Source organism: Zonotrichia leucophrys, chromosome 3 (genome assembly GCF_028769735.1).
Source record: "Zonotrichia leucophrys gambelii isolate GWCS_2022_RI chromosome 3, RI_Zleu_2.0, whole genome shotgun sequence".
NCBI lineage: Eukaryota > Metazoa > Chordata > Aves > Passeriformes > Passerellidae > Zonotrichia > Zonotrichia leucophrys.
This window is the reverse complement of record NC_088172.1, coordinates 100,792,689-100,808,086: the sequence shown is the minus strand read 5'-3', so window position 1 is coordinate 100,808,086 and position 15,398 is coordinate 100,792,689. Positions and strand designations below refer to the sequence as shown.

The 15,398-nt window shown below is 44.5% G+C and overlaps 1 protein-coding gene across 3 annotated transcripts in view; it reads right to left on the bottom strand.

Moving 5' to 3' along the window:
• The window catches only part of ACSS1 (acyl-CoA synthetase short chain family member 1), a 35,454-nt gene that overhangs the window by 3,665 nt on the left and 16,391 nt on the right, over positions 1–15,398 (bottom strand). For 2 of the 3 annotated variants that reach the window (XM_064709614.1, XM_064709612.1), the window contains exons 4-13: positions 14,953–15,128; positions 12,908–13,060; positions 11,172–11,319; positions 10,747–10,884; positions 10,079–10,171; positions 5,832–5,983; positions 5,210–5,336; positions 2,997–3,124; positions 1,216–1,279; positions 532–650 (exon numbers count right to left, since the gene is read on the bottom strand). In XM_064709614.1, coding sequence (XP_064565684.1) covers positions 532–650; positions 1,216–1,279; positions 2,997–3,124; positions 5,210–5,336; positions 5,832–5,983; positions 10,079–10,171; positions 10,747–10,884; positions 11,172–11,319; positions 12,908–13,060; positions 14,953–15,128 — 1,298 coding nt within the window. The remainder of the gene's footprint in view (positions 1–531; positions 651–1,215; positions 1,280–2,996; positions 3,125–5,209; positions 5,337–5,831; positions 5,984–10,078; positions 10,172–10,746; positions 10,885–11,171; positions 11,320–12,907; positions 13,061–14,952; positions 15,129–15,398) is intronic. The other variant, XM_064709613.1, reaches the window with a different exon arrangement.

The following is a 15,398-nucleotide window of genomic DNA, read 5'->3' as shown; positions in this document are numbered from 1 at the left end:
TAACCATTTTATTACTATTAAACTTTTAAAATTTTAAAAACAAGTGATTGGCATTTTTCACAATCATGGAGCACACAAGATTACATCCAAGGAAAGAAGTGTCACATACATTTTATTGTTATTTTAAGTAGATTTTGCTCCCCATTGCCATGTACAGACTGAATGCTGCAGGATGCACAGCTCCTTTAGGAATCAGGTCCTGAACATGCTGTTAACTATTAAAATCTAATCACATGTGAAAACTTAGGCACAAATGGTGACACAAATCTCAACACATTACCAGAACAGACAGAAAAAAAAATATATATATATATTCAGCTTTGCAGAGCAGGAATATAAAGCAACACAATTCTGCACATCAGCTGCAGGGTCTCCTGCTCCAGGGATATCCCCTGCACCTGCCCTCTCCTTCCCTGGATCCCTCCTGCCAGTTTTCTGTTTTCCTGCCTCTTTATCCTGCAGGCAGGACCCTGAGGGCTGTGTGATGTGACCATTCCCTGCTGCTGGCACCAGTTTCAGTCTCCCACTTACCAGGATGTGGTCAGGCACTGCATACTTTGCTATCTTGGAAGAAACTATGGTTTTGAGCTCTTCTTTGATGTGGTCTACACGAGCTGTCTGCTCCTTTAGCACTATGAAAGCAAAGGCACCTGGAAGACAAATGAGCAAAAGCCACAAACATCACATTAGATACTCTCTGGAAAAACCAAGGATGCTCATTTGAATGCCAAACAAGGTTTCAGATCATTCCTATGCACAATCTAGGGACTGACAAGAAAACTATTGATCTTTTTTACAAAGGCAAGTCAGACTGCAGCCCTCAAATGATGGCCCAACCTTTTCCTGGCACCTGTGACTGATGCCAGTGACAATGACAAGTCAGCATAAATGACCAAAGTGTTATTGGGATCAGAGGTTGGCCAATGTAAATCAGCCATTCCCATTCTGTTCAGAGCACACTTCTAAGCACAATCCTATTAAAGGAAGCTCAACCATATACATGAACACTGTGTATGAAAACAGTTTAGAGAGTAACAGCCAGGTTAGGAACACATAGCTATTTTCCTGGCTGTCTTTGTCTCTTGGGGCTGCAGTGCCAGTCAGCCTAAGGATATCTGCCCTCCCATTCCCTCAGCAACTCCTAACAAGCAGCCTGGGTTAGAATTTAAGGGAAGTGTGTGCAGATGTCATGTCAGGACACTGCTTTTCACATACCTTCTCCTTTGATCTTGTGTGGATACCCAACCACAGCTGTCTCAGGGACCTCAGGGTGATCAGCCTTCACAAAAAGTCAAGCAAAAATACACAAATCAGAGCTGCTGAAATCCCTACAGGAAAGCTGGATGCCAGTGTCCTGCTGCAGGGTCAGCTGGTGGCCATGGCCTCAGCCATGTCTCAGGGAGTAACTCTGCACTGGCCCTGCTTTTATAAACAAAAAATAACTACCCACTGCACACCAAGCTGAATTTGCAACAGCTGGAAACCCTCTTTCTCTTTCTTTGTGCATGGCTGTGGTCCCACATGGCAACTGGCCACTGCCAAACCACAAGCAAAGCCAGTCGTGCAGTGCTCAGTGCTACAGAGAGCTGTGGCCAGCTGAGGTAAAAAGGGAACCTGCCAACATCACAGCCCACACTGGACTTATAAGTGCCCAAAACACACAAGAAGGCAGAAAGAATCAGATTTCTTAATTCCCTGACCCAAAATGCATTTTTGTTACTATGCTACACATCAGTGATTACTTCTGTTGCACTGCAGAGTTTAATTCAACATTCTTCTGCACAGACCAGAAGAAACCATGCATTTGCATCCCACACCCAAGAATGGATTGTGTTATCTTAAATTACCTTAAAATATGAAAGTAAACATCATAGAGTAATCTAATATATTTTCTTTTACACATGCATACACATACATAGATTGTGAGAGGAACTGGAGCCTCTAGCTATGGTCAGAAACTTGCACAGACAAAAGAATTACTTTTATAAAGGATAAAGTAGGATCCTATATTCCATGCAAACACAGCTCAGGTTCATCAGATGTTACATTTAAGTGCCATTTGCAAGCAAGGCACATAATATAGAAATAAATATACAGGTCAAGCTTTAAATATAAACCCTCTGAGGACTTTTTGTTTTCAATTCCCAGAGATAATATAATTTTCTCTCAAAATGGCAGGCTAGTTTTGCAGCTGACATAAATCAATGTTGCTTTCTGTTTAACATTGCCTAATTCTCAGGCCTACTCAGCCAGTTCAGATAAGCAGGAACCACAGGTTTAGGGAGGAGAGGTCAGGTATAGTCACAGACACATTTTATGAAAAATGCTTTGGTTGGGATCTTTTCTCCTGAGAAGCCTCAGAAATTAAATGTAAACATTAATTATCTGCTGCTGTGGAATGCAACAGGTGCACCTTTGATTGGTCTCATGTGGATGTTTTTAATTAATGGCCAATCACAGTCCAGCTGTCTCAGACCGTGTGGTCAGTCACAAGATTTCATTATAATTCCATTCCTTTCTATTCCTTGCTAGCCTTCTGATAAAGTCCTTTCTTCTATTCTTTTAGTATAGTCTTAATATATAATTTTATTTTAATATAATATAGATCATAAAATAATAAATCAGCCTTCTGAAACACGGAGTCAAGATTCTCATCTCTTCCCTCATCCTGGGACCCCTGCGAACACCAAATACATTTTCTTTTACTCATGTAAGATATTAGCAGAGGGGAAGGAAGAAATAGGAGAGACATTTATGAAGTGCCCACCATCTAACTGCATCCCTGAGAGGTAACACAGCTCTGAGGGCTCAGTTGCAGGCACTGCCCACAGCGTGGCTCCCCTCACTTGCTCATTTGCTGTCTCCTCTTGCACCTTTGCTGTTCATTGTGCATCAAGCCGTGCCTATGCAGGGGTTTGAAAGCTGCTTTGAAAGGGTCACCCCACCCCACAGAATATGCCCTGCCAAGGGACCCCCACCTGCTTGGAACTTCTTACCATTGCATCTTCAATTTCTGCCGTGCCCAGCCTGTGCCCACTGATGTTAATGACATCGTCCATGCGCCCTGTGATCTGGTAGTAGCCTTCGTGGCTCCTGTAAGCACCATCCCCTGTGAAGTAGTAACCTGCAGAAAGACACAGGGCAGGTCAGCAAGTGTGCCAGTGTGCTGGAGTCCAGGACATCCCTCTGCCTGCCCTGGAGGGCTCCAGCCCCTGCAAGGAGGCTCAGAGACCACAAAAGTTTAAGTGGAATGATAGCTAGTTTGTCACATGGTGAAAAGTAGAATTTTGGGGTTTTTTTAGAATGGGGGCTTGGGGTCCCAGGGTGAAGGAATCTGGGGGTGCCTTGTCCTTTTTTCTCCTTCTTCCTAGCCTCCATCTTCTGGGTGATGGTGGCACCTGAATAGCACCAAGGTGGTGAAGCTCAGGTGTGGTGGTGTTCAGAGGGGTCCCAGGATGAGGGGAGAGATGAGAGTCTTGACTCCGTGTTTCAGAGGGCTGATTAATTATTTTATTATATATATTAAAACTATACTAAAAGAATAGAAGAAAGGATTTCATCAGAAGGCTGGCAAGGAAAGAAGTGGAATGATAACAAAAGCTCCTGACTCTCAGAGAGTCTGAGACAGCTGGACTGTAATTGGCCATTAATTAAAAACAACCACATGAACTAACCAAAGATGCACCTGTTGCATTCCACAGCAGCAGATAATCAATGTTTACATTTCATTTCTGAGGCTTCTCAGGAGAAAAGATCCCAACAAAAGGATTTTTCATAAAATGTGTCTGTGACACTCAGGTCTCTGCCAAGATGGACAAATCACTGCAGGCAATCAGCAGCAACCAGGGGCTGATGTTCCTGATGTAAAACCAAGCCCAGCCACACAACCCACCATGCTCAGCTGGATTTACAGACCCAAGAGGGCTCTCTGATCTCTCTAAGAGATCATGCCAACATCTGCACAGCAGCTGTGTGCTCACACCTCTTGGTGCACACAGTGCTAAGGCAAAACCACTTCAGATGCCATTTGCCATCATGCCACAGGCTACTGGTCAAGCTCAGAAGTGCTGCTGGCAGCACCCAGTGGAAAACTCCAGCTGTTCAGCTGAAAGGGAGCAGCTCTATTACATTTGTACATGGGAACACTGCCAGGTTTTTTTTAATCACTTACACCAGGATGGATGAAAAGCCATTTTCCCTCCCGGCTAACAAAGATCCAGATCCCAGATAACAGTCACTCTCTAGCAGGTGAATGTGGGAGAAACACTGCTAATCAGATCAGCTAAAAACTCCAAACCAGCCCATGATAAGCATGGAGGGTCTAAACCATTTGATGGAAACTGGAAAAGGCCCAAAGGTTTCCAGGAAACTCCAATGTCACTGAGGAACATCCTGTGACACAGATTGTGTTGGCTCTTCACCAAGCCCATGTTTAGATCTGGATTGTTCCAGTGGCACATCTGAGAAGCAGCAGGCAGCTACTGCTGTGAAATCCAAGGGTGGTTCTTGCCAGGACCCGTTACTGCCCTATTCATGGACTTCCAGTCATGTTTTCTGCCCTTCCAGATCAATTAAACAACTACCAACTAAACACCAACAAGACATAAATGCAAATGTAGAGAGTAATAAGAGACTATGGGGTCACTCAATTTCTTGTACCAGTTTCCCATTCTTTATATCCAGCCCATTTTATATTTTGTACAATTTTCAGGATTGCCTGTCTAGTTCTTGCCACCCTGTAGCTTTCAAATCCCTTTGAATTTCTTCTCCTGAGTGAAGACAGTGGTCTTGTCCAATGTCCTACAAAAAATGTTTCCCTGCCACTTCTAGTTACTTACCAGACAACTTGACCATATTTTAAAAAGGAAGGTTGTATCACAGGGTTAAGATTCAGTGATGCATGAGGTATTTCTCATCCAATATGCCTTTTTCCAAGTGAGATACAAAGCTCCAGATAAAAGATACTTGGACTTTAAAGCCTGGGCATTAAAGTTTTCTAGAAAATACATCCATTTTGACAGCTAGAAAGGTCAACACTACCTAAAACCATCAGGGCCTGCTTGCAACCTGTGACACACACCCCAAGCCACCATGGCACAGAAATATTCAGTATTCATGCTGAATATTCAATATTCAACAATTTCATGCTGAAAATATTCAGTGTGCTTATTAGTGCAGTGAAACTGCCTTCCCTTGGCCCTTTCCTTACCTGGGTAGGCTTTGAAATAGGCATCAATGAAGCGCTGGTGATCTCCATGGATTGTTCTGGCCATGCCAGGCCATGGCTGGGCAATGCAGAGGGCACCAGACACATCATTGCCCTCTATCACCTCTCCCTGCAGGTTCAAGCACAGCAAGGATGACACAGGTGAGCAAAAGAGGAATAATAAAGAGCTTCTGTTTGTCATTGATCCACTGCAGACTGCCAGGGGAGGGTCACAAGAGGAGAAAATAAATGCCAACAACTCTTGTAGACACTTGCAATGCTCTGTTGAGAAATCTGTATGGACAACTGAGATATGCTCTCTCTCTATATATATAAATATAAATATATGAAATTATAAATTGTAAACATAAATATATAAATATAAAATTAAGAAATTATGTAAATATAAAAGGATAGAATATATAAATATAAAATTAAGAAATTATGTAAATATAGAAATGTAGCAATATAAAATGTATAAATATATAAGCATATAGATATATAAATATAAAGTTATATTTATATAAATTGATCATCTATTCCACCATTTTTAAGGAGAAACAAGCCTCCTTCTGTATCCTGCTCCTTTGCCATCCAAAAGGTGATTAAAGCAGAAAACACACACCAGCTTCTCATTTGGGCACCCAGCACAGCTCCAACTCACATTCTCATCCATGAGCACAGGCACAATCCCAAAGAAAGGTCTCATAGCCATGGCTGGAACGATCTCAGCTTCCTCCTCTGAGGGCCGTGGAGCAATGCAGATGCCACCAGTTTCTGGCAGAAAAATTAAAAACAAAATATATGTAGTCCATCCGCTGCTGGGTGAAAGCAAATTCCAGCTCTTCTTAGGTCAAGAAGAAAAGAGTGAAGGCACCTTGCAAGAAAGAGCCACTGGGAATGGTTTCTGCAGGACCCACAAGCACAGGCCTGGCATGGGCAGCGCTCAGCAGCCCCAACTCCCACCCAGAAGTGATTTTACAGGGAAAGCAGCAGCATGTCAGGGGATTTATCTCCCTCTAGTGTTTCCACAGCTGACTAAGGTTAGCAGGAAAAACACTTCAGGAGTGTGAATTACTGTTTTTACAGAGCATGAGATTAACCCGCCCCTTACAGGCAGGTTGAGCTTATTTTCTAGTCAAAATTGAACCTTTTAATCATCCTTTTTCATTCCTGCTGGGATGAACATTAAATCAGACTCGAGCCTTAATGAGGTCTTTTCTATTCTAAATCTAATTCAGAAACACAAGAGAGAAACAAAAACAAAGGAGAGTAAGGCTTTTAAAAATACAGCTCTATAAATAAAGGTATGTTCTGCCACATGGAGAGTGCATTCCTCTACCAGCTTTGCTGAGCTTGTGAAAATTGAAACCAGGGGTTGGAATGGCTGATTTTGACCCTGAATTGGCATCCAGCTCTCAAGAAGGGTCTCTGATGTCCTTAAGCTTTAGATCTCTAGAAAATGTTTTCACATGTGGCTCACACATAGAAGCGTTTCCCATGTCATCGATGGGCATGCATTCACTTCATGTTTTCTGTAACTTTTGAAAAGAGGAGCTTGGATTGTTCCAGGAAGAAGCCCCTGCTGATCTCTGTTTGCACAGACAAACCCTGCATCAGAACAGGGTCCTTGAGTGGGCTGAGGGCTGCTCTTGCTCAGCCACTCCTCATCCTCCATGCAGCACCGAGAGCTGTTCCAGCACGGTGTTTGCCACATCCCAGCCACACACCAGCCAGCAAAGCCTCACTCCTGAGGGAGCTGCATGGGAGCAAGGCTGCCTTAAAAATTATTTGCATGGTGAAGACCTGTTGTAAATTGGTTTAGAAGTACCAGTTTTAGCCACTGACAGATGACATCAAGCAAAACTCCTAGGCTCTGCCCTGCCCTTATGAAGCCTTTCTGTTCAGAGGCAGGGCTGGCAGGGAAAAGCTGTGCTTCCACATTGTCAGCAGGGTACAAACCCACCCTTCCATGGGGTATCCAGAGGTGTCTTTCAAAACCAGCTTCTCTTCTGTCAGGACCCAGGAATTCCTCTGGGTGACTCAAGACTCTGGCAGGGGGCTCAGAGACCTTGGCATGGAGTCAAAGACACCTGTGCCTTCAATTTTAGCCCATGGAAACAATTACCAACTTTGTGTGAAGAGTTACAAGCCACAAGAGTTTGAGTAGAATGATAGTTAACTCGTCACAGGGTGAAAAAGTAGAATTTTGGGGTTTTAGAATGGGGGTTCAAGAGGAAAGATGGAGGAATCTGGGTGTGTCCTGTCCTCCTCCTCCTCCTTCTTCTTCTTCTTCTTGCCCTCCATCTTCTGCTGTGATGGTGACACTTCTGGATTGGTTTAGAGTAGAGACAGACTGTCTAACATAGGTGATAGGTATTGGAAAATTATTGTAAATAAAGTCCACTTAGTTCTTAGTATAAAAACCTAACACCAGCCCAAGGGCAGGCAGTGTGCCACAACCCAATCTGCTGGACAGACCTCAGTGGGTCAGAGAAAGAATGGAATAGATAAGAAAAAATAAACAACCTTGAAAGGCAAAACCAACAATTTTGACTTCTTTTTCGGTCATGGGGCTGGGAAAGAAAAGACTTTATAAAACCTCAGGGGTCCCACCTCAGCCACAGAAAGATGAGACTCCTCATGGCTGCTTTATTTTGGTGAAATCAGTGACAAAAGTGGAAATACCTAGTGACTCTTCTGCATCACGAAGAACTACACCTAAACCTCAAACACAGCTTTGGTTCTACTCCTGTCAGTCACAACCTGGTATCTGAACAGCAAGATCCATAGGAACTTTTCATCTGCACTCACCCCACTATTCAAATTGCTTCTCATGATTGCTCTCTCACTCATTTGCCTCATCCAAAGGCTTTAAAGTGGGTTCTTCAATCACCATTTGCTGATGTCTGCCAGGCTTTATTAGCTGGCAACAGGTTGGTGCTTTGGAGAGCAGTGTCCCGTGGAGGACACAGCAGCACAATTAACCAGCAATTCTGGAGCTGCATAGGAAAGGTGACACTGCAGGACCACAGCCAGCATCCATCACATTGCTCCTCTGATCGCTTCCCACGCTCCTTTTATGTTTAAATGGCATATATAATCTTTCCAGGATTAAATTGGCTTCCTCTTTACTAAAGCATCAGCTGTAGAAAAAGATTGATTCCACTTTCTAATAAAATCAATGTCATGAATATTTATCATGAATTATACTTCCAGGAGCTGGTAACTGTTTACCTACAAAACTGTGCCTGGCTCAAGGCAAGACCAAGTACTTTGCACTAACAGACTGTGCAGTGGGTGTTTTTTAACCCCTCACCTGACAAAATCCCAGAAGAGATACAGTTTAATACAAGATATAACACTGTACTTTGGAGGAAATAGATAACACAGCATGAACACTGCATGCACCAGCTAAACAAACCAAAAAGTGTTAGGGCAAAACTGGATTTTTCTCAATTCCATCAGTGTGCAGTAACCAACTGCTTCTCCATGGTGTTTTCCTTCAGAGAAGTGAGGAAGAAAGCAAATGATGAGCAAAGACCCAGCCAGTCATCTTCCCTTCTGCTCAGCATGTAGGAACCCAAAAGATTTAAGAAATCAGTAGGTGAAGTAGATAGCAGTTAACATTGCTGCTCTGAATTCTGAGGTGGTTTTATTTCAATTCTGAAAATTAAAAAAAAAAAAAAAGAGAGGCTGCAAGTCTGGTCTGGATTAAATGGAACTTGGTTGTGTGCCAGAAAAAAATTTATCACACTGAGATAGAGAGCCTGCTAGCAGGAATAAGGACAAAATCAGGAGCAGCTTGACTGGAAAGGGAATGAATGTGCTGCTCAATGGTAGTTCAAGACTATTTCTCAGCAGAGGCAGAATGCCAGCAGCTGTGCTTCTGTCTCCATGGCAAACTGGATCTCATGACTTGAGAAGGACATATTGCAAGACACCTCTAGCAACTCCTGAGTGCTGGTGCCCAGAAAAGAGAGGACTGGGTGCTGGGGAAGGAGCCAGGAAGGAGCTGCAGGATTTCTTCAAGCAGAGGGTCCCACAGGCAGTGCAGCCCCACTCTGGGCACAGCACGTGGCCTGGAGGAAGAGGCCAGCTCTACTCCAGCTGGACTGGAGACAGCACCCACTGTGTCCAGCAGCTTGCACACAGCAAAAAATCCTCAACTGCTGCACTCAGCTGGGCCAAGCATGCTGCCAATACACAGGTGCATCCTTTCTGAGGCATCAGAGCTCCAGGGCCAATGCAGCTACAGAACATCAATTCAATCATGGGACAAGGTGCTCTTCAGCAGCCCTGCTGGGGGGTGGCCACTGTCCTCCAGGCTCCTGGTGGGCAGCCAGCAAGTCTCCACTCACTCCTTTCCAATCTGCACCAGCAGTTGCACCAGGTCCCTTTGAGCACACAGCTGTTTTCCATCCTGCCCTGATCATTCCCAGAAAGGAGAACGAAGCACACCTAAGTATAGATTGTGGCCATGTGGTGCTTTCAGTGCTTTTGCATGATAACACCATAACAAGGTTAGTACAGCTAATAAACTGAACATGAGTTTTGCAATTCAAGTTAACTATCACCAGCTTTGCCCAGAAATTCAATTTCTGCCTCATCATTCTAGCAGCAACTGGCATTTTCCAACACTCAAAATATCAAAGAACATTTAGAGGAAAACAAAAAACCCAACACTGCTATTGCTTTTGTAAAACACATTCTGCACATAAATTGCTGTTACTCCCCAGTGACTCTCCAAAGCTTACCCAAATGCCAGGAGGGGTTTTTTGACAGATTTGTTGGATCAAATTGAAATGTGTTGATCCCTCTCTCCCCAGCAGCAGCCTGTCAATGGTCAGGGTCCCCTGTGTCCCCCCTTACCTGTCTGCCACCACGTGTCCACGAGGGTACAGCGCCCTTCTCCCACCACCTGGTAGAACCACTGCCAAGCTTCCTTGTTGATGGGCTCTCCCACTAGAGCAAAACAAGAAAGAAATCAACCGGAGACCCAGGAGACTGCAGGCAGTTCATTCTCCCTCTTGGTGCACCACAAGCTGAACACAAGGTCTCCGAGCAGAACGCTCACCACACTTTTCCTGGCATGCACCAAGGACTGCGATGCATTCATGTCAATGAGGATTGACTTTTTCCAGAAGGACCAAAAGGCAAGAAATTAATATCACTGAAAGTAACTAATCAATGCAGGTCATGTAATAAGAACCGCCAGAACAGAAAATAATGTAGGAAAATGCTGCTTGGGTCACCTATGCCAGTAAAATTCAAAGTGATGCCCTTTAACATTACATAAATCTTTTTAGCCAAGAATGTGACCCTGCAAAATAATCCAGGAAACAGGCAATCATACAAAAGTCCAATGGACCCAAAATGTGATTCTTCTGCTGAGAAAATATTTGAAAAGCAGACACAGAGCCTGCTTTATCATCTTTTTTCTAACCACATTTCATGTGATCAGCTGAGCTCCTCTGGCATCTTTATTTCACCAGCTAGAACCCTTTGTCTTTTTCAGATGAAGATTTCATGTCCCTTACCTGAACCCAAAACCCTCAAGGAAGATCTGTCATATTTCTTCACCCACTCTTCTCCATAATTCAGCAGCAGGCGTATCGCCGTAGGTGCGCCGTAGAACTGATTAATCTTCAACCTTTGCACCACTTCCCAGTAACGACCTGCAAATCACAAAGTGCCTTTTTCCCTTTCCAGCACTGATATACTGCTGCAAACGCTCAGCTGAAAGGTTAACAGCCAAAGCTGGGAGCTGTCACTACTGTGAGTACACAGCAGAAGCAATGACAGCTTCTTTTCCCTACCCTGGATTCACAGAGGTTCCTGAGTGTTGTACACACGTGATCCAAAGCAATGGAGCTTACCTCTCCTGAGCAGGCAGGTCACTCTGGACAGGTCTTTAAACCTCTTTTACCACATCCAGCCAAACCTTTTCCCACCACTTCCTCACCTGGGTCAGGGTACACGGGGGTGCTTTCAAACAGGACAGAGGTGGCTCCATTGCAGAGTGGTCCATACACAACATAGCTGTGTCCTGTGATCCAGCCAATGTCGGCCACACAGCCAAACACATCGCCTTGCTGGTAGTCAAACACATACTGCAAAGATAAATGTAAGGCCAGCTGATTGCCTGGTGCAGGTGCTGGGCTGGGCATCCAGCTGGGAGCAGGAGAGTGCACGGGGCAAGTGGAGCCACAGGCACACAAAGAGCAGCCTGAGGTGAGGAAGGGAATCAGAGGCACCAGGGCTCCCAGGCTCCTGGCACATTTGCAAACACACAGGAAGCACAGCTGTACCAGCAGCTGCTCAACAACGCTCCAACCAAAGCTCAGAGCCTTGGGTACCTAAGGATGCCTGCTCCAGGCTCTCCACACAGTAGAGCTGATTCCAAGTTGCAGGGAAACTGCAGACCACAGTCTCAGACCCATCACCAATATCAACAGATTTCCATCTGGAGAGATCTGGATCACCTACCTGGAGATAGGTGCCCATAAGACATTTACTGGGAAATATTCTTAGCTGCTCAGCTTCTCTATATTGGAGCATCACTTTCCAGACACTTCCCTCTCCTTGCTCATCAAATTCAAGATAAAGATCTTGGGAACTCATTATCTTCTCTTGGATATGGCAAATGCTTCCCACTGTAAATGTAACTCCTCTACCATATGGTGAAGAGGTCCTGACTCATAAGGAGTCAGGTTTATGGATCAGAACTAAAACAAAAATCCATGAGTGTGTGACAAGAGTGTCACATGTGAGTGCAAAGACCACAGAGATCACATAGGTCAACTGATCTCTCTATCTAGAAAAGACAATTCTCACCTTACTTTTCCATGTGCCTTTCCCTCTCATGCACTCTGCAGGTGGAGAAAATGCACCAAGGTGCAGATCTACCTTCTGGACTAAGGAAGAGATGCTTTGGTGTTTATGCTGTCACTTAGGAAAGCTGATGTAAAAAAAATGCCCTTCATGACGCTTGAACATTCAAATCTTCTAAAAATTCAATCATGTCAGCCTGAAGAAAGAAAACCTTCACATGAATTGTGTGTGATTACAAACAGAGTGATACCACTAAAACCAGATGGGGATCTTTCACCAGAGTCCTCTCCTCATCTCACTGTTACCTTTTAATATGCAGACCTCAGAGCAGAAGCTTCAAGAAGCAGTGCCTTGACTCTTTCCATTTTCATGAGAAAGGAGGTTAAAACATTTTCCCTAGATCATCCAGAAAAGCAGAACAGAAGTGCAACCACAAGAGGAGAAATACAACTTTTGTTCTTCAGACAAGTACTATGTGAAGAGGCTGGTTTAAGAGTCCAGATCCTCTCTGAAATCAAAAAGTGCAGCATCCCAATGCAAAATACTACAATAATATCCACATTACCACTGCCAGTAAGATTCTTTCCAGAATCTCCTCAGCTGCAAATTTTGGGCAGCCAACATTGGCACGTTTTAAATGCAAGAACAGCGCTGCCACTTCCTTGCTTTCATAATTCTATGTTCAGGTTTGCATAGTATCATATTGCTCAGAAAAAATCCTGGAGATTAATTACACAGCTCAGATGCTTTCCAGCTTGTTTACAGCCAATAAACCAACAGGGCAGCAAGCAGAGAATGCAGCACTCCTCCCTTGTCAGCACTGATAAAAGGCAAGTGAACCTTTGTCAGAGGGGGCAGCTGAGTTACCTTGTGTGTGAGAGCAGCATACAGCAGGTACCCAGCCTGGGTGTGGACAATTCCTTTGGGTTTCCCAGTGCTGCCTGAGGTGTACAGCATGAAGAGCACATCTTCACTGTCCATGGGCTCTGGAGGGCAGACAGAATCTGCCTTGCTCATCTCCTGAGAAAGAAAATGTGGTAATAATGGAAAGACTGGTTATATGGAGCCAAGCACCACTCCCTCTGTAAGCAAGGCCACAGCATCCAGAGATAAGAGCCACCACTGCTGCTGCCCCTCACAAATGTCCATGGATATATCACAGCTTAAATGGGTTCACCTGGCGGAAAGGTTCCTAGCACAGCATCTAACATTTCCACCAGCACCTCTGCTGGGCAGAGAAGTCAAGGAGAACTGGCCAGATAAAATAACATTTCAGGGGGAAAAATGGTAAGTCATAGCTTCTTACATTTCAAGCCTTTGCAAGCTGCTGGTAGAAATCCAAAATGTGACTGCAAACACTTGACAGCAGCAGCAAGGCTGGCTGGGTATTGTTTTCCTTTTCCTGTAAAATCTGCAGTGCTGCAGTTAAACTGTGTGTTCACCTCCCTTCCCTGGCCCCAGCAGTGATGACTGTCCTGTATATCCTCAAATTCTGATTTTCTACCCAGAAGAAGAGTGCTTTACTCTCCTGCCTCCATCACTCTCTTCACACTCCCCTGTTTGGCCAGATGGGTGAGATCCTCTCCTCACCCCCACAGGAGGGAAGGATGCAATGCCCTGCTGGGTCAGAGCCTCTCTCGAGCTCTGTCCTGTCCTGATGAATAATTCCTGCCAGAATTATTAGGTGGCCCCTTGGAGGAATTTCTTGGAGCTGCCTTTTTATGAGAATACACTGTAAACACACTGTACTTACAAGTGAACATTACCATCAGCAGGTCCAGTTGTTTAAAAGTGTCTGACAAGCAAAGCTCAATAAAATAGGAAGAGTTCACAAAATGTAATTCTTAGCCCCTGAGTTACAGCATTGCTGCTCATCTCAGGTATTTCTCATGACATTTCAGCACTGCCAATTCAGGTTGACAGTTTTTGAAACAAAGATGGAATCCTCATATGCTCCATTATAACATGAGCTTAAATTTTGCAGTAAGCCATTGCACAAGAGCTGGGAAAGTACAGCTGCTGTAAAGATCAGCAAGGACAGTTAACACCAATAACTGTTTCATTCTTGTTTTTTTTCTGATCCCAAAACTGACAATGGGATGAGCTCAGCTCTTGGATCACTAAAATACCTCAGGCTGTTTGCAGACCAAGGAAAACAATCAGAACGTCCTTTGTGGAGTAAGGAGTAAGACAATTTCTGAGTAAAGGTTGTCTTCTCTGTTTAACTTACTCTACTACTTCTTCCTATCTCATGTGACCAGCACAGAGACTCTTGAGCAATTATCTTGCCAGCAGATTAGCTTTTTCCAGGCATTATTAGCATGAGTAGTTCCTGTTTACTGCTGCCAGCAAACTGATAAAGCTACTTCTGCATTAGGCTGGGATCCCATGTGTGCCAGCTAAACACATAAAAACAACTGCTGTTCTCTTCCCCAGGAAGCACAGGCTCTAAATATTTCCAAGCCATCACTGTTCTACCACCATGGGACAGCCACAACACTGTTCATGGCTGGATGAAGCCTCTCCAGGAACTTCATTATTTCTGCACTGCCTTTCAGCAGGGTCCACTCTGAGTGCACATGCAATCCATAACACAGTGTCTGAACACAGTAAAATAACAACAGCCACAATGGTCTCCATGGCCTCTGGGTCTCAGGAAACATTCCCTAAATCTCAGAACTGTTTGCAGGACTTGTGAAAGGGAGCAGCACAGCCCCTGCCCATGCTGAGATAAACCAGACATAGATTGAGCTGCTTGCACTCACAATCCTAGCAGGCTGTAAATACAGGCAGTCCATTTGAGGATGAAGATGCTGTAAGGAGCAGACCTCAGGTCCCAAAAGCACTTATGGAGAGAAAGATTATCCTGGCCAACACTCAGACCTGAAAGGAGTTATCCAACAAGAACATACCTCTTCAAGGGGAATATCACGGTCACCCATGTGGACTTTGTTATCTGTCCTCTGAGCCACAAACACATGTTTGATGCTTGGACAGTTCTTCACAGCTTCATCCACAGTTGCCTTCAGCTCTATGGTCCGGCCTCCTCTGACTCCTTGGTTGTATGTGATAACTGCTTTGCATCCAGCTAAAAAGAGAAAGAGTTAGCAGACGTGCCAGCCTGCCTTCCAGGCTCGTATGCACACCCAGCTTTCAATACTTTGGGGGTGATGTGTAGGACAACATGTGTGACAAACACTCAGAACTGCTGCCAGTCAAAAACCAGTCAGTGTCACTGATGAAAGCACTTTAACACCTGAGACACACAGAGATTAAGGGTAGCTGGGACTTCCATAGGTTATCCAGTCCAAGGCAGGGTCTGCTTCAGCTAAACCACTCCTGACAGCTATCCCTTCCA